Below are 23,960 nucleotides of genomic sequence, written 5' to 3'. Positions count from 1 at the left end.
CTTAAAATATCAACACAGCGTTATAATTGGTGCTGATAGCAGAGAATATTTGTAGGTTGAACTCCGGAGTCCTTGGTGTTCTCTGAGCTTGAGGGTGTTCTTTGCAGACATTTTATTACCAAACTAGGTAACATCATCCATGCTAGTAAGGAAATATGGTTTGCTCACATTTTATACATTAGTGGCTTGCTCTGTCAGTGCTGGTGGGAGTGGTCTTGGTAGTTCCTTGATTGGACTGTTGTTTACTATTAGCTTTACTAAGTCGGTAGTTTCTTGATTAGGGAATTGTTTCACCTTGATTGTTGGTCTAGTATTAATTCCCTGGTCATTTTAATAGGTAATTGCTTCGAAGTTATCCTAAGGCAGGAGTGTCAAATTGGCATAGTCACATGATGTATCGGGACTTTTTTTCCCCTTTGCTAAACGGGGGGGGGGGGGAACGAGGCCATCATGTGACACATCCGGCCCGCAGGCCGTGAGTTTGACACCCCTGTCCTAAGGTATTACTTAGTGATGTTACCACAAAACTATCAATTGCTCTTTCATATCAAATTGATTAATAACAGATTATTTGTAAACCTGGATTTAGTTGAAGAGTTAAGGCTACTGAGTCTGCAGTCAAAGGTTAAGGTATACAGAGGATTCGGGACTGACAGTTTATACAGTAAATGGATAGTGGGATCCCATTACACTAGAAGTGTTGAGACCAGCTAATTTATAGAAGGAAAAGAGCTCCATTATAGGAGACTTGTTTGTCTAACTTCTGGGTGTGTTGCATTTTATAATGCTCACAGAGAAAGATGGGAGCACCATGAGCCGAGGTGGCGCAGTGGTTAGAGTGCAGCACTGCAGGCTACTTCAGCTGACTGCTAGTTCAGCGGTTCACTGGCTCAAGGTTGACTCAGCCTTCCATCCTGAGGTGGGTAAAATGAGGACCCGGATTGTTGGGGGCAATATGCTGACTCTGTAAACCGCTTAGAGAGGGCTGAAAGCCCTATGAAGCGGTATATAAGTCTAACTGCTATTGCTATTGCTATGTTGGGGAAGGTCTAACTTGGGAAAAAGTGGTTGTTATAAGAGGAGAGCCCTGCTACTCTATGGCAGCATTTAAAAAGTGATCGCTATCCGCGGTCCCCACGGTGTAGGGGACTTACTCCCGAGTAACGACCCAAAGACCCCACTCTGGCCTTCTGCCATTTGCTTCCCCACCTGCCCCGCCACTAGATTGCAAGGAGAAATCACCGCAGTTCCCGGAGCGCCAGAGGCAACTCGGCGGACCGGCTGGATGAAAGGTGACGCGCGCCCAAACAGGAGGCCCGGGAGGCGGAGCTGCCCCGCGGGTGCGGCCGGCAGATTCCCGCGGGGTGGGTGGCTGGGTGGAAGGGAGGGGCCGGCTGTTGCCGCCGCGCTCCTCCGCCAGAAGGTGGAGACTCGCTCAACCCCCTCGGCAGGTCCCTCAGCCCAGCCCAGCCCAGTTCAGTCCGTCCCGGCCGAGCGCGGCCGACAACTGCCCACCAGCCGCCGAGGTCCGCTCTCTCGCCCAGCCACCATGGCCGTTCCCGTCTGCAGTCCCGACCCCGGCTACATCCGCACCGTTTTGGGCCAGCAAGGTCTGGATGAGCAGGACAGTTCCACGCTCGCCTTGCCGTCGAAGCTGTCGGGCGGGAGAGCCGAAGCGCAAAAGTCGCTCCGCATTCAGCGGCAAATCCAACAGACCTTGGCCCGAAAAAGCAGGGGCTCCCTAGTCAACGGTGAGTGCCTCGGGTCGGCAGGGGAGCGGCTTCCCAGGGCCCTTTTCTCCCCCCCCCTCCCTCCCTCCGTCCGGTTTTTTCGGGTGAGCGAATGGTTTTCTTCAAAGTTTCCTTTCCCTTCGCCTTTAAGGTGAGAGAAGCATTTTTTAATTACGCCTCCGCTTCCTCTTTCATTGTTTATTTTTAAAGTCTTCTTCTTGCGTTTTAAGTTGGGCTCTTGTAAAAACTTCCCCACAAAGGGCCAGGGAAAGAAACCGGATTACACTTCAGGCAAAGTTTTGTATTCCCACAAAAGTGTTTGCAGAGTTTTCTTGGTGCAGGCAGGGTATCCGGTTGAGTACCTCAGTTCATCTCCTGCAGCAAACAAACGTAACTTTCTGAAACTTTTAACTTTGGACTGGACTGGAGAGATAGGTTTAAAACCAACAAAGGCACCTGTAATGCAATCTCTTGTTACAGGGAACTTATAATGGTCTACAATCTTTTTTTGTTGTGTTGTTCAGCAACAGAGTGGTCACAATGCCTGGAATGCACAACCTGATTCTGTTGTTACATCTTCAGATCCCCATAATTTTAACCTTAAATAGCAATAGCAGTAGACTTATATACCGCTTCATAGGCCTTTCAGGCCTCTCTAAGCGGTTTACAGAGAGTCAGCATATTGCCCCCAACAATCTGGGTCCTCATTTTACCCACCTCGGAAGGATGGAAGGCTGAGTCAACCCTGAGCCGGTGAGATTTGAACCGCTGACCTGCTGATCTAGCAGTAGCCTGCAGTGCTGCATTTAACCACTGCGCCACCTTGGCTCTACTTAAACTGTCTATTATTGACCTCACCCCATTCCTAAGAGGTCTGTAAGGCGTGCATAACCGCACCGTCGTGCCTCCCGCCCCTGTACTACTGTCCCCATTTATTCGTACCCATTTCATTCATGCTCATGTTTATTCTTATACCTATTATCTTGTAAACGATTGACAAAACAAATAAATAAAATAATAATAAACAATCTGCAATTTAGCAGGCAACTTTTACAACTCATCAGCAATCTTGCCATTGCTTTAAAATAGGCTTAGAGAAAGATATGTGAGAACCAGCTTGGTGTAGCTGTTACGGTATAATCTAGGAGACGGTGAGTTCTAGTCCTGTTTTAGGCACAAAGCTGGCTGGGTGATCCCTCTCTCAGCCCTAGGAAGGAGGCAATGGTCTCCTTCCATGGCAATTTCTAAAAAAAAACTTTCTAAAAGTTTTTAGACTTCTAAAACTTGTGCAGTTTTCTTGGCAATTTCTAAAAAAACTTGCCAAGAAAACTGCACAGAAAATGATAGAGAGAGGGAAGTGTATGGAAGACAAGGCTATTTAATTGTCCTGGAATGCACACCTGACAATGTTGTTACATCTTCAAATCCCCATAACCATAGGATATAGTATGTCAACTGCTGGGGATCCCAACTGTTTGTTGTTGTTGTTGTTTTTTTGAGATATACTGTATGTCTCATAATGTCGTGGGAACATTATGCCAGTCTAGGCTGTGGATACAGGAGCCAATTCTCCAGGTAGATGAATCCATAATTTCTATTCCACCTTCTCTTCAGAAGTTTAAAATAGCGTAGATGACTATCATATTCCCATTGTTCTGCCTTCTCAACAAGACTGTTGAGATGATAGGTCAGGCTGGGAGAGAGCATATGATCCAAGTTAGCCAATGAGCTTCTTGGCTGAGTGGAGAAATTTGACCCTGGGTCTCACTAGAATAAGTCATTATTCTCAGTTTGCATCATTATTAACAGTACAATTATGAGGTTGTTCTTCCCCTCCCTTCCTCCTTCCTTTTATGTCTGACTTCCTCTTTCAATTTCATATATATTACTAAGTCACCTTGTCAGAAAGAGTCACTGGGAGTTGGGAAGCATATACATTTAATAAAATTATTATTATTAACATTGAGGAAGGAGCCAATGTCCATACAAAACCACCCCAATTTAAGATCAGTTATTTATGGGTCATTGCAAATGATCTTTTTAGATATAGTAGGATGGACCATTTTCAAATTTATAGTACAGCCGACTTTCATCTTGCATAAGGTCAACTGATAAAAATCTGTTGTAGAATAGATGCAGCCACACCACATTGCAAATTTTATTGCTTGCTGCTATATATTTAAAAGAGAAGACAAAGTTAAGAGATGTTGAAAATCTGTGCCCTATAATACATGAAATAAATAAAACAAAACCCTCAGTGTTAAAAATATTTCACTTTCAATATTTCATTACATATTACATTACATTATATGATAAATACAATCTCAGAAATAAATACTATTTTACTATTATTGGAATGGAGTCCCAATAATATCACTTATCTGTTTTGATCACTAAGCCTACGGAAGCTTTACACAATTAACATAAAAAGTTTTAAGCCTAGGCTTTTACCCAATTGTTAAAACATTCACCTTCCCAATCCTATATGAGTAGTCCTCGACTTATGACCATCATTGAGCCCAACATTTCTGTTGTTAAATGGAACATTTGTTAAGTGAGTTTTGCCCCATTTAATGACAGTTGCTAAGGGAAACTGGCTTCCCCATTGACTTTGCTTGTCAGCAGGTCACAGAGGATGATGATGTGACCACAGGACATTGCAATCATCATAAATATGAATCAGTTGCTGAGTATCTGGATTTTGATGACATGGCCACAAGGAATGCTGCAATGGTCATAAGTGAAAAAAAGGTCATAAGTCACTTTTTTCAATCCCATTGTAACTTTGAATGATCACTAAATGAACTGTTTTAGTCAAGGACTATCTGTATAGTAATAATTTTAACTGTTATTACCGTGATCCATATTTCAAAGACCTAGTCATGGAGCCCTGGGAACGCTGGTAGTTCTTTGATATTAAGTTGAAAAAGACTAGAACTGCAGAACCATATTAACACCACTCCATGAAGTAACTTTTATCACCACCCAAATTTGTGCTTGTACAAGTAGAAAAAATAGGGGCCACCTTTGGTGGGAAGGTAACAGTGTTCCATGCACCTTTGGCATTCAGTCATGCCGGCCACATGACCACAGAGATGTGGCTTGTGTGCTTTCTCCCAGGGGCATCCTCACGTGAGCCCTCATTTGTGCAGTTGTGAACACCATCTTGACTTTTTGATATCCTTTGTTGGCCCTTTCCCATTATTCTTTGCCATGGCTGTGTATGGATCTTATGTGCAAAAGGAAAATAAGGTAAAGGTTCCCTTCGCACATATGTCCTAGTCGTTCTCAACTCTAGGGGGAGGTGCTCATCTCCGTTTCAAAGCCGAAGAGCCAACGCTGTCCGAAGACATCTCCGTGGTCATGTGGCTGGCATGACTGAACGCCAAAGGCACATGGAACGCTGTTACCTTCCCACCAAAGGTGGCCCCTATTTTTTCTACTTGCATTTTTACATATTTTCGAACTGCTATGTTGGCAAAAGCTGGGACAAGTAAAGGGAGCTTACTCGGTTACGCAGCGCTAGGGATTCGAATCGCCAAACTACCGACCTTTCTGATCGACAAGCTTAGCATCTTAGACACTGAGCCACCGTGTTCCTTTTAAAAGGAAAATACTAGCTTCTTTAATTTTCCCCCACATCATCCACCCAACTACTCAAAAAGTGACCATACTAATCAACTAAATAATCAGATTCTTTCACACTGCCTTGAGGTTTTGGTATTGGGAAGTCAAGTGATATGTGTTTGAAATATATAAAGCAGGACTTTGAGGATAAAATCATTTGGAGATGTTAGTTCAGCCTCCATATTATCCCTTGACAAATATTATTTTTGATACTTGGTATGTATCTAGTATGAATGCTTCTGTGAAGAAATCAGAGGTTGCTATTTTCATAACTCCACTATAAACAATGTATGGTATAGAATTGCATAAAGCATGATTTGTCAACAATCGAGTAAGGAATATATTTGTCACTCCTTCTTACTGAAATGATGTTTGAAGAACTTTTTTCAAACTCTTTGAAGCTCTAGTTCTTTCATTCAAGAATGGAAACTTGTCTCTATTAGCTGTTTCTCTAAACGTAGAGACTGAATGTTCCCCCAGGGTGACAAGCTTATGACTAACGTCTTTAACTAGATAATTCCGCAGTCAATCCAAGGATATCTTAGATACACTCCCTGGCCTGAAGGTACCAACCATAAATTAACCTACCTCCATTTCTCCTCATGTTTTATCTCTTTACGACATAATTGTAAGAGTTCTGCATATTATATAGCAGAAGTCGACATCTATGGCCTCTTTATGACCTGTGGATTTCAACTCCTAGAATTTCTGGGATGCTGGCTTAGGAAGTCTGGGAATTGAATTCCACAGGTTGTATAGGGATCATGTTTGCCTATCTCTGGTAAATAAGCTATTGCTTTATCAGCCTCCAAGTTTCCTATGAAACATCACAATTCATGTTTCCTTGCTTGTTCCAGTCCAGAGATGGACAAAAAGGTAGCCAAAATGTGTGTCGAAGCCTATATAGACTTAGATGACAAAACTCACTTCCCCTCACTGGAACAAGACATGTTCCCCAATTCCCTTTAATTGTGAAGTTGAGATAAATTTGTTTTGTGACTTTTGGTTTGGGGTTATTTTATGCAACTATATGCCATTTTGCCTGTGTGTGGGATCCAGTGGCTCAGTGACTAAGATGCTGAGTTTGTCAATCAGAAAGGTCGGCAGTTCGGCAGTTCAAATCCCTAGCACCACATAGCCGAGTGAGCTCCCATTACTTGTCTCAGCTTCTGCCAACCTAGCAGTTCGAAAGCATGTAAAAATGCAAGTAGAAAAATAGGAACCACCTTTGGTGGGGAGGTAACAGTGTTCTGTGTGCCTTTGGCATTCAGTCATGCTGGCCACATGACTATGGAGACATCTTCGGACAGCACTGGCTCTTCGGCTTTGAAACAGAGATGAGCATCACCCCCCATAGTCAGGAACAACTAGCACATATGTGTAAGGGGAACCTTTATGATATAGTCACTGGCCAAAATAAGGCAATATTTATTTATTTATTGATTGATTGATTGATTGATTGATTTAGAGCATCCCAAATTGTAGGAAGAATGTCCTTCTCTTTGCAATATTGCAAAGCAAGTGAATCTCTGCGTTTACTATTTTGCAAACTGGATTGGATTGTTATGGTTCACTGAAGTTTCCTTCTTGGTTCTTATTGTTAGCTTGTTTATCATTTGAATGTCAGATTAGTCTTATCCTAGTTTAAATACCCAATCGGGGACTATTTTCACTTCGCTTTAGTGCATATTAAATCATTGGGATTCAGGATGCTGTTTGAATTCTTCTAATGGGTGATTTATTTAATGAAGTAGGATTATAGACAACATGACCTAGGACAATGCGTGATCCAAGTTATCTCTTAAGTTAACTTACATTACAGTGTTTGTTCTAAAGATAGAACAAAGTAGGACTCGTGTTTATGATCAGAAGTTCTCAGAGGAATGTTGAGCTACTAAACTTTTTTTAAAAAATTAAAAGCTGAGATTTCAGTAACTAGTTTTTAGAAAGTAGTTGATCCAATATTAGGATTTGAATGATATGTTACAGTTCATTCAAAGCCATGCACATCATAGTGAGTGGATCTATGTATGTATGATACTCAATCTACTGTAAAAAAAATGCATACTACGATTTCTTAAAGGCTCTTAATTTGTCTTCACCACTTATCAAATACTGTATGGGAAAGTCTTTTTTTACAGTTGCATTAGTAGAAGAAGCTTACCTTCTTTCTTTACTGACAGTAGTCTATTGCCTTAAGAATTTCAGCCAGCATTTGGTTCACAAAAGCATTTTTTTAAAAAGAAAGAAATGTGCAACCCTTAGCTTTTATCAACTCTCTCCTGAGCTTTTACAGTAGTCTGCCCTTTATTTACCTTTTATTTAACACTATGCTTTTGAATTGTAAGTTTCTTACTGCAACAGTAAATGGAAGTGCTTTAAGCAAAAGGATTATCTATTGGCTCATTTCCCAATGGATATATTTGAAAGTGTGAGTGTTTAAGAAGCACAGGACGTATCCACCAGTGAATTTCTTAAAGGAACATGTAGCTGCCTGCAGGCAAGAACTATAAATATTAATAATAAATGTCAATAGATCCTGGAAGTAGATACAAAAGTGACAGGCTTAAGGTTACAGTGACTCAATAATATTCTGTATTAACTGGGGTTACAGACATGTTCTCAAGAGCTTTATCTGCATCTGCAAAGATTTCCACTAAGTTTTTTTTAAATTTAACCAAAGAGGTAGGAAAGCTGTTCTTTAATTAATTAAGTGATGATAAGTTTGGGTGAATCTGCAGAGAGCTAGAAAGATCCAATTCTGTAAGATTAAGGGGGCAGCTTTATCATCAAAGATCGGTACTGTCTAGAATACGGGTGTCAAACTCAAGGTCCGGGACCCATGGGTACATAGATCTAGCTTGCGGGGCCACCCTGGAGACCGCGAAGGACCGGCCTCTGCCAGTGAAAATGGAGTTCAGGAGGGTCATGCACAGCTGAACTACGTTTTCGTTGGAAGAGGGTTGCAGCTGAAAATGGAGCTCGGGAGTCTGTTCTCGCTGGGAGAGCGCTTGGGCCACCACAGGTGCCCCTGACACAAGTGATGTCAAACTGGCCACGCCCCCATCCCGAGCTCAAACACAACCCTGATGCGGTGCTCAATGAAATCGAGTCTGACACTCCTGCTTTAGAAAGCACTGAGATGTTTCAATATTGGCATTCTTTGTGATTCTTCTTGCCTACAAACCTTGATACAGATAGTAATTAAAACATGTCTTTATCTGAGGCGGGCCAATGAACTTAATTAAAAATTGGCATCGGGCCCATAGGCGGAAATAAATCTGGTAGAAAGATGTAGTATAAATTTCTTATTAGAATATACCTGTAACTGAGGAAGCCTAAGAGCAGTTGTGATGTGAAACATTTGCAATTTGGGTTTAGTGGCAACAGCTTTTTGTTTCCTTGTCGCTTTTTCTACCTTTTAAATTCAGATCATTTTGCATTGTTGAGACGCTGCTTTCTGCAGACTATAATATTCATACAGTAATTCCTGTAAATGCTAGAGTAAATGTTTAAAGCACTCTGTAGCGATTGAAGTTCCTTAATACAGGAACTGCATAATTATACATTAAAGTGTGCTTTATTGCACATGCACCCGTTTGAAGTTAAAAGAAGTTTGACGGCAACGTAAGATCTGCAGTCCTCAAAAGTGATCATCTGTACATAGGAGTCAGTTTCAGGGATTTCTTTATATAGCAATGGATTTTCATACACAGGGGGAAAAAATCTGCACCGTTCTTAAGTTCTTTTCCTGCAGAGTTCTTCAATTCTAAAAGGGTGATACTGGACTACATATCTGATGTTGTTCATTTTCTATATACAGAACAAAAGGTTTCTGTTTTGTATGAACAAAGAATTTCAAATTTACTTGAGCAAATAGGGCAGATAATTCCATGGGGATTATGCAACTAAAAATTAATTACATCAGTTATTTTAGATGTTGCTCTGTTTTCCTTGGTACAGATTTTTTTTTTTCTCTTCCAATATCTTTCTGTAGAAAATAAAAATTTTAAAGGGAGTGTTTTAAATATATCTTACTATGTTAAATACATTGCAAATGATATATAAGATGTTGCCTTATTTTTCTTGGAACACGGCAGAGGTGGATTCCTACCAGTTCGCACCTATTCGGTAGAACCGGTTTGTCAAATCTACCGAACCGGTTAGAAGAGGTTCCACCAGTGGACCCGGAAAGCAGGCCACACCTACAGAAGAGGTTCCAAAATTTTTTGAAACCCACCACTGACAGACAGACAGACAGACAGACAGACACACACACACACACACACACACACACACACACACACACACAGAGTGACACAGAGAGAGAGAGAGAAAGAGAAAGGAAGGAAGGAAGAAAGAAAGAAAGAAAAAGAAAGAAAGAAAGAAAGAAAGAAAGAAAGAAAAAGAAGAAAGAAAAAGAGTGAGAGATGAAAGAAAAAAAGAAAAAAGGGACAGAGAGACAAAAGGAAGGCGAGAGAGAGAGAGAGAGAGAGGGAGGGAGGGAAAACACATGGTTGGCAAGCCACTCCCACAAAGGAGGCCACACCCACAGAGTAGGTTCCAAAAAATTTTGAAACCCACCACTGGAACACGGGAATGTTTATAGATCAACCAGGCTCCAATTATTAATAAATAATATCTTTTGCCAACAAATCCTAACTGAATAAATAAGTGTGGTAAAATGACCCTACATTAGGTTTTAAAATATGTTTTGTTATTATGGGTCAAGGGACTTAATTTCTTGATCTCAAATATGTGGTCCAAGAAGGATGAATGAAATGAAAGCAAGGAGAGAATATTATTGAAACCCTTCAACAGCTGGAAAATAATGGATTTGGTTTTGTTATGAGTTTAATGATAGAAGTTTGAAACCTGGAGAAAGATGGGCTCCTGAAATTGGAACTTAATGCCAACATAAAATCCCTTTTAGAGTACTTGATTTCACCATGGGCTATTTCTTGTTGGCAGAATATTATATAAGCTAACCATTTTGTGAGGATCCTAATGATAGACTGCTGGTTTTCTAACTCTGAAGATGAGGCATCCAGCTTTAAACTGATAAGATCCCTTCCTTTTTCCTTGGAAATCTAATCTCTCTACTTAGCCTTTGTTCTAAATAATTGCTTTTCCTCTGAGTGAGAGGAAAATAAATAAAAGAAGGGTTCCTGGCACCTTAAAGGCTAACTGATTTATGGTGACACAATCTCTCCAGAAGGTGAAGCTGCTTCGTCTACTAGTCTTCCCACCCCACCCCCCAAAAAGTTTCTAATATGCTCTACTAATGTCTGTATGTGTATGAGAGAGTTTGCTATAACAAATTATGGTGCTTCAGACTGCCAAAAGTATTCCAGAGATACTATTGGTATACTGCACTATATTACACTTACACACACACACACACACACACACACACACACACACAAACACAGAGTGTTATGTCAAAGGACCTGGTGTGCCCAAATATAGGAGGGAGCATACTGCTTCCCTTTTGCCTTTCAGCTCCACCCTAGGAGCCTTCCAAGCAGAAAACCATTTTTTGTGTTGCATTTGTGCTGATAAATAAATAAAAGGAGACTAATATAGATCTATTTCAAGCTAGCAGGGTATGGCCAGCTGATAAGAGCTAAATAGCTTGAAATAGATCTATACTAGTCTCCCTTTATTTATCAGCACAAATGCAACACACACACACGGACACTGTATGTATGTATGTATGTATGTATGTATGTATGTATGTATGTATACACATATACTGCACAATATAATATACTGCATGAGTCAAAAAGAGGGCTGTGAAAATATCTACAGACCCCTCATATCCTGCACATAATTTGTTTCAATTCCTATCCGTAAAACGACGCTATAGGGCACTACACACCGGAACAACTAGACACAAGAACAGTTTTTTCCTGAACCCCATCACTCTGCTAAACAACTAATTCCCACAACACTGTCAATAATTTACTAAGAATGAATTATTATTATTATTGTTGTTGTTGTTGTTATACAATTGTATCACAGCGGCCAGTTGTTTTGCCGGATTTGGCATTGGTTACTAGTCGGACCCCACCCAGGGGCCTAGGACGTCGTAACGTATTTTTGTAATATGCGTGCAGATCCAAGCAGTGCGGCTTTTTGCATTTGACTGATGGTGATTTTGTCAATTTTTAACTGTTTTAAATGTAATTCCAGTGCTTTTGGAATAGCACCCAGTGTGCCAATTACCACTGGAATTACCACTGCTGGTTTGTGCCATAGTCGTTGAATTTCGATTTTTAAGTCCTGGTATTTTGCGATTTTTTCATGTTCCTTCTCGGCGACCCTGCTATCACCTGGTATTGCGATGTCTATGATTGTGACCTTATTTTTTTCAACCAGTGTGATGTCTGGTGTATTATGTGCCAGTATTTTGTCCATTTGTATACAAAAATCCCACAAGATCTTGACCATCTGATTTTCGGTGACTTTTTCAGGCTGATGTTCCCACCAGTTTGTTGCTGTTTTAATATTATAATTTTTGCACAAATTCCAATGGATCATTTGTACTACTGAATTGTGCTGCAATTTATAATCAGTCTGCGCAATTTTTTTACAGCAGCTGAGTATGTGATCAACAGTTTCATCAGCTTCTTTGCAAAGTCTGCATTTGGCATCATCAGAGGATTTTTCGATGTTGGCCTTAATGGCATTTGTGCGGATAGCTTGTTCTTGCGCAGCCAGGATTAGTGACTCTGTTTCTTTCTTTAATGTGCCTGTTGTTAACCATAACCAAGTTTGTTCACTGTCCACGTTATCTTTTATTTTTTCCAGAAAGTGGCCATGCAGTGCTTTGTTCTGCCAACTCTCCATTCTTGATTTTATCACATCTTTTCTGTATTCTTTTTTTTATATATATATTTAAAAAATTTAATTTTTAATTTGAAACAGGTACAACATCTTTCTTTACATGCTATAAAAAATGTATCAGTTGATCACAAATAAACTTTGTTACATCTCCTCCACAGTCAACAAACATAACTCAAGCAGTTTAACTCAGATGTTCATACATATCACCATCATCATATATCCATTTTCATTTGACTGTAATTACTATTTAAAAATATTATTAATAATAATATTCTTAAACAATACATACCCACACCAGTGGGAAAAGAAAAAAATAAAAAAAAAAACACACACACACACACAAAAAAGAGCAAAAAAGACAAAAAGAACAAAAGACAAGGCAGGGAATAAAAAAAAAGAGAGAGAAAAAAACGAACACAGGTATATATTGTCAAAAAAAAGTATATCAGCTGGTTACAACATGTTTTGGTGCATCTCTTCCATTATTTCATATTAATTCAAATATCTTAGCTCAAATGTTTTCTATATTAACATCATTATACCTCCACTTTTAGTTGACTATAGTTGTTTAAACATCCTTCATCCTTAACTATGCCAAAGAATTAATCCATAGCCACATGCTGACATTTCATTACTTGTTTGTAAAATCCTCTATTAACATCAAATCCTCATATCCTATTTTAGCTGAACATCCATAATATTTAATACCAGAGATTCCATCTTCCATACAGTATAATTTATTATCATTCTCCCTTCTTTATATAGTTATATCATATATCATAACATTTTCCCCATATTAGTTAACATTTAACTGTATATATTTTATTTTATAATAGTAATAATTATTGTAATTAAAACCCTTTATATATAATCCAAAAATATTTCCAACCTTCCTTTCTCATATCCAATTATTATTTATCATGTCAACTCCACATTATATACATTACTATCAATATCAATTATTATTCAGCTATATCTATTACAAATAAGAGTAATTAGATTTAGCTAATTTTCAATTGTATTCTTCAATCTATCAGCCTATGTCTCTCCAATAGCAAAGTCCTCTTACCATTCTTAAAACAAGTTCCCCAAACGTTTTTATAGGCAAGTCCAAACAGAAATATCTTCAGACCTTTTTGCTTAGGATGCCTCTGATGTAATAATGTTGTCCTTGATTTATTCCATTCAATTTGTCCTGAATTTTCAAGGGTGGTGTCAAAAATTCTGCAGATAATGTTTCATAAAGTACAGATTCTTTAATGTTTCTCATTCCTTCTACGCTCTGTCTTTTGAAATAAATTTTCTGTATGGCTCCCCCTCCTCTTTCTGCCTCCAAAGTGAACCAGATGCCCGGCTTGTCAGCAAGTTGAAAGATTTCCTTTCTAGCATTCTGCATTTGAATTTCAGGAGCATTCAAACATTCATTCTGATTCTTTCCTTCATATTTTAGTGTTAAAAGCAACAAATAGTCTATTTTTTTTTTCAGATTCTTTTTCAGATTTTTCATACGTATCAAACAACCTTTGAAAAACAGAAAAAATCTTTTGAAATGAATCACTTGAAGCAAATACAGACGCCATGATGTGACGCAGAAGATATTCGCAAATGAAGACACACTGAGAGCTATGCAATCTTATCTGATCTTAGATCAACACAGCCAAGCAATAAAAGTGTCAAGTTATAAGAAGCCAAATTATAGTAAAATGGTTTACAGCCCAATTCAGGGAGGCCCGAGGGGGTGTTGAAATAAAGTAAACTTTTCTTTATCCACGTAAACAGCATTCAAAGCATTTAAAAGATAGGGTAACCACCAGCCATAAATCCATTTTAAAAAAGCCGATTCGCCGCTGGATTCTTCTGTTCTTTGGTTTCAATTAGCTTAGATTTTAGTGCGGACCGTCTCTCTTTGAATAATAAAATCAGCTTACCAGGTGAATCCACTCAGACCGTTCTTAGGGGCAACCTGCAGTTTCGGTTAGCATGCAGCTAATCCAAAAAGGAATTGGCAGGAAGGGGTTAATTCCACGCCCCCCAGAGACTTTGCGATCGTCTCTGAGGTCACTGGATCTTCCCTCACCTTTCACTGTCTTCTACGGGACAGCTAGGGTCCAACGACCCGTCCAAAAATCCTTCGGAATAGAGGAATTTCAGGAATAGCCTGAAACTCCATCTTCTCACTGCTAAGCCCCGTCTTCTTCCATCTTTTCTGTATTCTTGTTTCGTCTGTTGGGCCTTCAGTAGATTTTTGTTCTTTACTTCGATTAATAGATGTTCTTGACTTTCTTTTAAATAATCAGCCAGTGCATGTTTTTCTTCTTCAACTATTTGCTTCACTTGTAATAATCCTCTGCTACCTGATTTTCGGGGCAGATATAGTCTATCAGTATCACCACGTGGATGTAAACTGTAGTGCATTGTCATTAGTTTCCTGGTTTTTCGGTCCAAAATGTCCAAATCAGCTTGTGTCCAGTTAACTATACCAGCTGTGTATCTTATAACTAGTATTGCCCAGGTATTTATGGCCTTGATTGTATTTCCACCATTCAATTTAGATTTTAAAATTTTCCTAACTCTGTTGGTGCACACTCGCCTGATAATAGTTTTTACTTCTCCATGCTTGATGTTATCCAACTGCAGAATGCCTAAGTATTTGTAGGCTTCATTTTCGTTGCATTTAATTAGTTGGCCATTGGGCATTTCAATTCCCTCACATGCAGTGATTTTGCCCCTTTTTATGGATTATTATTATTATTATTATTATTATTATTATTATTATTATACAATTGTATCACAGCGGCCAGTTGTTTCGCCGGATTTGGCATTGGTTACTAGTCGGACCCCACCCAGAGGCCTAGGACGTCATAACGTATTTTCGTAATATGCGTGCAGATCCAAGCAGTGCGGCTTTTTGCATTTGACTGATGGTGATTTTGTCAATTTTTAACTGTTTTAAATGTAATTCCAGTGCTTTTGGAATAGCACCCAGTGTGCCAATTACCACTGGAATTACCACTGCTGGTTTGTGCCATAGTCGTTGAATTTCGATTTTTAAGTCCTGGTATTTTGCGATTTTTTCATGTTCCTTTTTGGCGACCCTGCTATCACCTGGTATTGCAATATCTATGATTGTAACCTTGTTTTTCTCAACCAGTGTGATGTCTGGTGTATTATGCGCCAGTATTTTGTCCGTTTGTATACGGAAATCCCACAAGATCTTGACCATCTGATTTTCGGTGACTTTTTTAGGCTGATGTTCCCACCAGTTTGTTGCTGTTTTAATATTATAATTTTTGCACAAATTCCAATGGATCATTTGCGCTACTGAATTGTGCTGCAATTTATAATCAGTCTGTGCGATTTTTTTACAGCAGCTGAGTATGTGATCAACAGTTTCATCAGCTTCTTTGCAAAGTCTGCATTTGGCATCATCAGAGGATTTTTCGATTTTGGCCTTAATGGCATTTGTGCGGATAGCTTGTTCTTGCGCAGCCAGGATTAGTGACTCTGTTTCTTTCTTTAATGTACCTGTTGTTAACCATAACCAAGTTTGTTCACTGTCCACTTTATCTTTTATTTTTTCCAGAAATTGGCCATGCAGTGCTTTGTTCTGCCAACTCTTCATTCTTGATTTTATCACATCTTTTCTGTATTCTTGTTTCGTCTGTTGGGTCTTCAGTAGATTTTTGTTCTTTACTTCGATTAATAGATGTTCTTGACTTTCTTTTAAATAATCAGCCAGTGCATGTTTTTCTTCTTCAACTGTTTGCTTCACTTGTAATAATCCTCTGCCACCTGATTTTCGGGGCAGATATAGTCTATCAGTATCACCACGTGGATGTAAACTGTAGTGCATTGTCATTAGTTTCCTGATTTTTCGGTCCAAAAGGTCCAAATCAGCTTGTGTCCAGTTAACTATACCAGCTGTGTATCTTATAACTGGTATTGCCCAGGTTTTTTTTTTATTATTATTATTACTATTGTTGTTGTTGTACAATTGTACCACAGCGGCCAGTTGTTTCGCCGGATTTGGCATTGGTTACTAGTCGGGCCCCACCCAGGGGCCTAGGACGTCGTAACGTATTTTCGTAATATGCGTGCAGATCCAAGCAGTGCGGCTTTTTGCATTTGACTGATGGTGATTTTGTCAATTTTTAACTGTTTTAAATGTAATTCCAGTGCTTTTGGAATAGCACCCAGTGTGCCAATTACCACTGGAATTACCACTGCTGGTTTGTGCCATAGTCGTTGAATTTCGATTTTTAAGTCCTGGTATCTTGCGATTTTTTCATGTTCCTTCTCGGCGACCCTGCTATCACCTGGTATTGCGATGTCTATGATTGTGACATTATTATTATTATTATTATTATTATTATTATTATTATTATTATTATCTTTCTTCCTAGTATCTATCTCTCCCCACTTATGATTATAACCATATTGCTTGTATCTTTCAATTTATATTGCTTTTGTTTCCTAGTTTGATTTGATAGCTTATTAGTAACCCTGACTATCACTAAGTGTTGTATCTTTTTATTCTTGATGAATGTATTATTCTCCCTATGTACACTAAGAGCATCTGCACCAAAGACAAATTCCATGTGTCCAATCACACTTGGCCAATAAAGAATTCTACTCTATTCTAAAAGTTATCCAAGTTTTATGAAAGGAAGTTATCCAAGTCCCTACTTACCAGATGCAAAATGCTATGAACCCAGATGAGTTTGGGGTAACCCAATGATTAGATCAGATGTAAGCCCTTGAGAAGCTATCTACTAATTTGTAAATGAATTGCTAAACTGGAGTGGCTAAACTGTATCAAGACAGGCAAAGTCTTGGTCTATTTGTAGGCAAACACATCCGCTTATGTTTAATTAGATCAGGGTAGTTTTATGCAGAGAAGGAAGAATATGGATTGAAGGATGAATGAGACCTCTGTGGCAAGAGACTGTTTCTGTTTCCCTTGACGGTTGAACCTTGAAACCATGCAGATAAAGCATCTTGATTGTTTTGTTTTTAGTATTTCCTATGGAGACTTATTTGAGTAATTAATATGCAGCTCTCTTTAGCTTTATTTTCATATGGGAGTTTCCATTGAGTTTCATTTTATTGCCTCTCACCCAAATCATATGGTTTGTGCTCTGGCAAAGAGATTAAAATTCTTTTAAGAATAATTAATGGGTCCTTTAAATAGTTGCCCCAACAACATGGAATATCTTCCCTATTGTTTCGGGTTTACTCAGTCTCATCACTGACCACCTTTATTAATTAGGGGCAACCGGATCAGGACGCTGTATAGCACTTGTGAAAAAGAATTTGGGCATTTTGCAAACAGCTAATATCCACTTGCATTTGATCAACAACATAATCCTCACTGCAACGCGATGCAATGGAAGGAAGGAAACAGTTGAATCTCAGGCACTCCTTAAAACTTTACTGTTTATGTACAAAAGTTCTTGCAAACTTTTGTATGACATTAAGATACACAAAGACAAAAACAACAACAATGCATCACTGGAGACTTACCAGAGGCAAATATTGTTGTGCCTAGAAGAACTAAATGGAAAGACATTATGGACTTAGGTGGTAGATAGGACACAATGCCGATGGGCATCTTGCCATCGAAATTAAGACTTTTTGAAACACGAAAGTGAAAATAAAAGAACCCTCATGAAAGAGCCAAATCTTATAGATTTCTTCTAGGTTCTTGCAGATCTCACTAGATTTCAACCACTTTCAATTATTCCCCTCTCCCTCCCCCCCCTATCTCACACTCACATCATTCCCCCATGCTCAATAGGGTTGGATGACCACTAGCTGAAAAACTTATCCACCCTTGATTTGAGTCCAAGTAAGTAAACAGGAGTGCTCTGGAACCCATTGACGTGGTTGTAGTAGGTCCATATCTAAACTGCATAATGCCACATGGCTACTACATAGCAAAAATATTTTCTTATTGCCATTTAGTGGTCATTTTGATTTGTGAAGCCAGGGTACAACAATCTAGGCTAATCTAGGTCAAATGACCTTGCTATGTTGTTAGAATCCAGAATTCACAACCAAGCACTGGAAAACGTTCCTGCTTTAATCTGTAAAGCATTGCCTGGGACTGATGTTTGTTAGCACGAAAATGTTGTCAACTGATTTCTAAATGTAGATATTATTTTTCACTAGTTCTCCTCAGTTCTCCTCCAAATTTACTATTTTTGTTTTCCAGCTGACAATTTGTAGCTTCTGTGAACACTTAGAATGTGTTTTGTAATCTGAGATGATTGGCCAGTTACACACACACATACACACACGTGTGTGTGTGTGTGTGTGTGTGTGTGTGTGTAAATATTGTGAATTGTCTTAAAAATGCGAGTTCCAAGTGTAGTTATAAAAGAAACAGACATTGTGATCTCCGGAACTTTAAAATTATATTTCTCACTTAGCTTTTGTTAGCAACTGCTAACAGAGTGTAGAGTGTAAAAGTCATTAAAGAGATACCTGCCTTATACAATGTTGATCGATTTGGCTGTTATGCGCGTGACAGGCCCATCCACCCGCCTCCCAACTGTAATTAGCATTCCTTCCTCCCTTATGGAACACAGCTCATACATACATACATACATACAATGAATATTTAAACATGTAAACTGTAAATTTATAACCACAATGTGGGTTAACCACTACTTATCCATAAAAACCTTTCTTAAAGATTTTTAGTTTCAGATCTGGTGTCCAAAAATGCAGAAGCACCATCATAATACCAGCATTAACCGTTAGTGGCAAAATATACAGCAATTTATATTATTATATATATATATCAGAAGTTTTATATATATGTAAAACAATTCTGCTCTTGTGCTACATATAACCTTCAACTTTTCTTATGTTCTTGTTTAAATTAAAACTAAAACATCTAGTGAGGAAAATCACATCACTATAGTACTTAATCGTTTCCAAACCTTTTAATCAAGTAATTTAGTTCACTTCTGCTATATATTTTGGGCATATTGCTACCTGCGTTAAAGAATTTCGCAACTCATATAAAAACCAGTATTCCAGTTTAATCAACTGAATCTGGTATGCTGGAGACTTTGGGGTGAGACACCCAGCTTGAGAGAATGATTAAAAAATAAATTAGAACAGAAATCCGATTGTAACCAAAGAAATAGATTACAGCTCAAATAACTTGATCTTTCAGGAATGCAAGACAAAACAGGGTCCCTGCCGCTCACATTTTCTGCAGAAATGCTTAACTTTCCAGGTATGGGTAAAAGAGTTTCATTAATCCACAATTCTGCTCTGCAGTTTATCTGCCATATGTTTCTTCTAATCTACACACAGTCTGCTGGTGGCCTCAGAGGAGACAGAGAGGAAGATTAAGGAAAGCTTGCTCTGGTTGTAATTGAAAGAATCCAGAGCATGGGAAAGTAATGGAGGATCAATAGCTGGAGTCAATGTAGAATAAGCAAAAGTTTAATGATACAAGAGACAGCCAGACTGCACCACAATGCAAGAGTGGGCAGACACATTCTTATGGGAACCGTTTTTTTTTCCAGTTTAAAGATAATGATGCATCTTATTTGGGGGTTATGTCCAGGGGTGGGCTTCAAAAATTGCAACATCGGGTTCACTAGCCCGTTGCTGGGTAGGTGTGGCCATGGTGGGTGTGGCTTAGTCAGCCTCCTGCACCATGGCAGGGAGGCATTTTTCGTTCTCCCCAGGCTCCAGAGACTTTCCTCAAGTCTCTGGGAGGGCAAAAACTGCCTCCCCCAGGCTTCAGAGGCCGTCAGAGTCCAGAAACAGACCAGTTTCCGGACTTCCAGAACTTCTGATAGGCCCGTTTTTCGCCCTCCCCAGGCTCTGGAGGCTTTTGTCGAGCCTACGGGAGGGCGGAAACTGCTCCTCCTGGGCTCCGGAGGCCCTCTGGAGGCTAGAAACACGCCTGTTTCTGGACTTCCAGAACCTCTGGTAGGCCCATTTCCCCCCTCCCTGAGCCTCCATGCGGGCCCTGCATTTACCTGGCATGATGAAAGGGCCCCATGGAGACTCCTGGGAGGGGTGGCATAGGGAGGGGTGGGCGTGGCCAGCCAGGAGTGGCATTTGGGGATTTGTCAAACTGGGCAGAATCCTAGCTAGAGGATCATCCGAACTTGTGCGAACCTCCATCAGCCCACCCCTGTTTATGTCCTGTTTAACCATGCTGCAGAATTCTAACTGATGGCATTATTTATCTTAGGAGTGGAAACCAATGAATTTTCTACTGGTCTGAATCAAATACCATTGTTTTATGTCCACTCAGAGTCCCTGAGATTGAGCTCAAATATTTAGCAGAAGGGTCACAGAATTTTAAATCCATATTTAACCAAGGGGGTCTCAGAGAATTGGGATGCCAGAGGAAAAAATTAGATGAGCTTATGCCAATATTTTAGGGGCCAAGATGTATACAATCCTCAAAGGAGATTAGGTTGAATTCTAGTTTAATAGTTGGATACACAATGGGGTATATCTAACAGAGCTGACTTCAGTACAATATTTACCAACGTAGGCAGCATTGATCATTTAACACATGACCTTTGCCCTGTAGATCTTAATAACCGTCATGCTTGTTAGCACTGCAACATGTAAAATAGCATTTGCAAAATGATCCCCCCCCCCCCCCCCGAATTCAAACTTTACCCTTCCAGGATGTTAAGGTAGCGAAGAAATTAACCCATAAAGGATTTAACCTGATTAATGCTGATGTAATCAGTTTCCCAAGACTGATAATAGCAGTTAGACTTATATACCGCTTCATAGGGCTTTCAGCCCTCTCTAAGCAGTTTACAGAGTCAGCATATTGCCCCCAACAATCCGGGTCCTCATTTTACCCACCTCGGAAGGATGGAAGGCTGAGTCAACCCTGAGCCGGTGAGATTTGAACAGCCGAACTGCTGAACTGCAGTCAGCTGAAGTAGCCTGCAGTGCTGCATTTAACCACTGCACCACCTCAGCTCTATAATGCAGGATAGTGAAAATTAGGTGGTTTTTTAAAAAATTTTTGCTGTGATAGACAAGAAAGTCATTTTCCTTACAGTAAGAGGCAAACATCCTTAACTTTATCCTCAAACCGACTTGGGATGTACAATTGCTGTGGCATCTATAAACATAGAATTGAATTATGTCTGTCTGTTTATCTATCAAATTTATATGCCACCCATCTTGATATCCAAATCAATTCTCTATTAATGAGAAAGGGAGGAATTCTTTTGGCAAGGCTTTTACAAATGAAATAATTGCAAAGAATACATGATAGAATGTAGCTTTGTTTCACCTTTTCTGGATTGATATATAGCAGGAGTGGTGATCTGGTTACCTACTGGCTACCATCTGTAATTTTAAAGAAAACCAATTAGATCAAATTTAGCTTTTGCCATGTTTAAATTCAAGTTCCCAACAGACAATTCAAGAACCAAGAGCAGCTAAAATAAAGAGCAGCAATCCTAAAATAATTGTACATATTTCTTTTACTTTGAAGGGCTGTGCGCTCCAAGACTAATCTTAAAAAAAAACATAAAAGGGAGAATATGAATCTTAAAGTTGTTTTGGGACATAGTTGTTCTGGGACAGCAAATAAGTTATATAGTAAAATGACTTCTCTGTTATAGAGAATCAACCGTGGTTTCTACATTTGTATTTATAGAAATAGGCTGAGATACATTTTACAAGAGTTTTTGTTTAGTGATGGAGGGAAAGTATTCCAAGTATGTTTCCTGTGTTATTTCTTATCTCACTAATAAAGCATAAAAACAGTCTAATCATCATTTCTTGTTCATAGACAGAAACCAACCTGGTGGGGCTTCCAGATTCTCTGAATGCTGTTGTAATATTAAATTTCAAAAATAGTGCCATAAACTTCTGTGCTTCAATTATACTATGCAGAAACGTATTGAAAGTGTTACTTGATGTTTGTTCTTGTATATTTCCTTATAACTGTACAGTGTTCCTGGTTTTAGTTCAGAAAAGATAGTGTGTTCCACTACTGAAGTTGGAAGTTCGTATTACTCAAGTGGCTTTAAGTGGCTTTTGAACTTAGATAAAATGAACGTAACAAGAAACTGTGAAGCAAAGATGTTGACATTACATGAAGTTGGAAAGTGTCCTACTGAATACTGTGTCCAATTTCTACTGCAATTCAAAGTTACCCAATGGGCTTGCCTATATCCTACAACAGTGATGGTGGGTTCTGGATCCCGTTCCAACCAGTACGCATCTTAGCGCCTCCACGATGTTCCAGCTACCCAGCGCAGCATTACGTAGGTGCTGTGCGTGGAAGCGCCAAAGACTTAAAAGATTGGTAAGGAGCGGAGGCGGACAGGTGGGCCCTCCGGAGCACCGGAACGGTATCGGGTGCTCCAGGCACCCTCCAGTACACCCATACCGAGGTGTACTTCCTGCAACCCACCACTGTGGTGAACCTTTTGCCCCAAAAGCCGTGTGGAAATGTCGTACACACACGCATGCTTATTGGGGCCACACTCCAGAAAAGCCAAACTTCTGGGTTCTGGCGCACATGCCCATCCAACAATCAGCTGGCCGGCACATGTGTGCAGGCTGGTTTTTGACACTGCCGCGTGCATGATGGGATCACGCTTTGGAAAAGCTGAACTTCTGGGTTCTGACATCCATGGACACCTGAAAATCAGCTTGCTGGTGCGCATGTGCATGCTGGTTTTTGGCACTGCTGCGTGCGCAAAAGGATTGCGCTCTGAAAAAACTGAACTTCCAGGTTCTAGTGTGCATGCATGCCTGACAATCAGCTGGCCAGTGCGCATGCGCATGCCAGTTTTCGGCACTGCCACATGCACGAAGGACAGCTGTTCATTGTGCACATGTGCACCAGAAACCCAGAAAACAAACAGGCAAGGCTGCGTGTGCCGGGCAACCATGGCTTCATATGCCACTTTTGGCACATATGCCCATAGGTTCGCCATCATGGTCCTTCATTCATTGTAGATAAAATGCTGTTTAATATTCTATTTGCAACTTATCCAACCACAAAGCAAATGTTTTGTCTGGTTGATCCCTACGGCATTGAAAAAGAAAAAAAGAACTAGATTTAGTTCTTCTTGAAGTGTTTTCTAATTCTTTCTACAAATGTTGAACTCCTTCTAAGCATGTTAATACAGGTTGTCCTCAAATATTGTCTATAGATGGGACAAGGAATTTCCATTGCTAAGCAAAGCTTTTGTTAAATGAGTCACACCTGTTTCTATGACCTTCCTTGCCTGATTGTTAAGCGAATCACTCTAAATGTTAAGTGAATCACACAGTCGTAAAGGGAATCTGACTTTTCCATTGACTGTACATGTCGGAAGCTGCCTGGGAATGTTACAGATGGCAATCACACAATCTCAGGACACCACAACTGTCGCAAATACACTCTGGTTGCCAAGTGCCCAAATTTTGATCATGTGAGTGTGGAGATGCTGTGATTATTTTAAGCATCGGGGCAGTCATAAGTCACCTTTTTTTTAAGTTGTTGTAACTTTGAATGGTTACTAAAGGAATGGTTGTAAGTTGAGGATTACTTGTATTCTTTTTATTTCTTATAACTCCTGGTTTGGCTTTCCAGCTGATATAATTCAGCAGCCTCAGGTCTACTTTCACAGGTAGTCCTGAGCTTACGATCACAATTGAGCCCAAAATTTATGCTGTTTAAGTGAAAAATTTGTTAAGTGAATTTGTCTCATGCTACGACTTTGTTAAGTGAATTTGGGTTCTCCATTG

The 23,960-nt window shown here is 39.6% G+C and overlaps 1 protein-coding gene across 2 annotated transcripts in view; it reads left to right on the top strand.

Moving 5' to 3' along the window:
* The first annotated feature begins 1,418 nt into the window (after window positions 1-1,418).
* Window positions 1,419-23,960, top strand: part of PKP2 (plakophilin 2) — a 77,208-nt gene continuing 54,666 nt past the window's right edge. The window contains exon 1 of one of the 2 annotated variants that reach the window (XM_032221247.1): window positions 1,419-1,751. In XM_032221247.1, the coding sequence (XP_032077138.1) occupies window positions 1,550-1,751 (202 nt within the window). In that variant the 5' untranslated portion in view covers window positions 1,419-1,549. The remainder of the gene's footprint in view (window positions 1,752-23,960) is intronic. The other variant, XM_032221245.1, reaches the window with a different exon arrangement.

Source organism: Thamnophis elegans, chromosome 7, assembly GCF_009769535.1.
Source record: "Thamnophis elegans isolate rThaEle1 chromosome 7, rThaEle1.pri, whole genome shotgun sequence".
NCBI lineage: Eukaryota > Metazoa > Chordata > Lepidosauria > Squamata > Colubridae > Thamnophis > Thamnophis elegans.
This window is presented reverse-complemented; position numbering and strand designations above follow the sequence as displayed.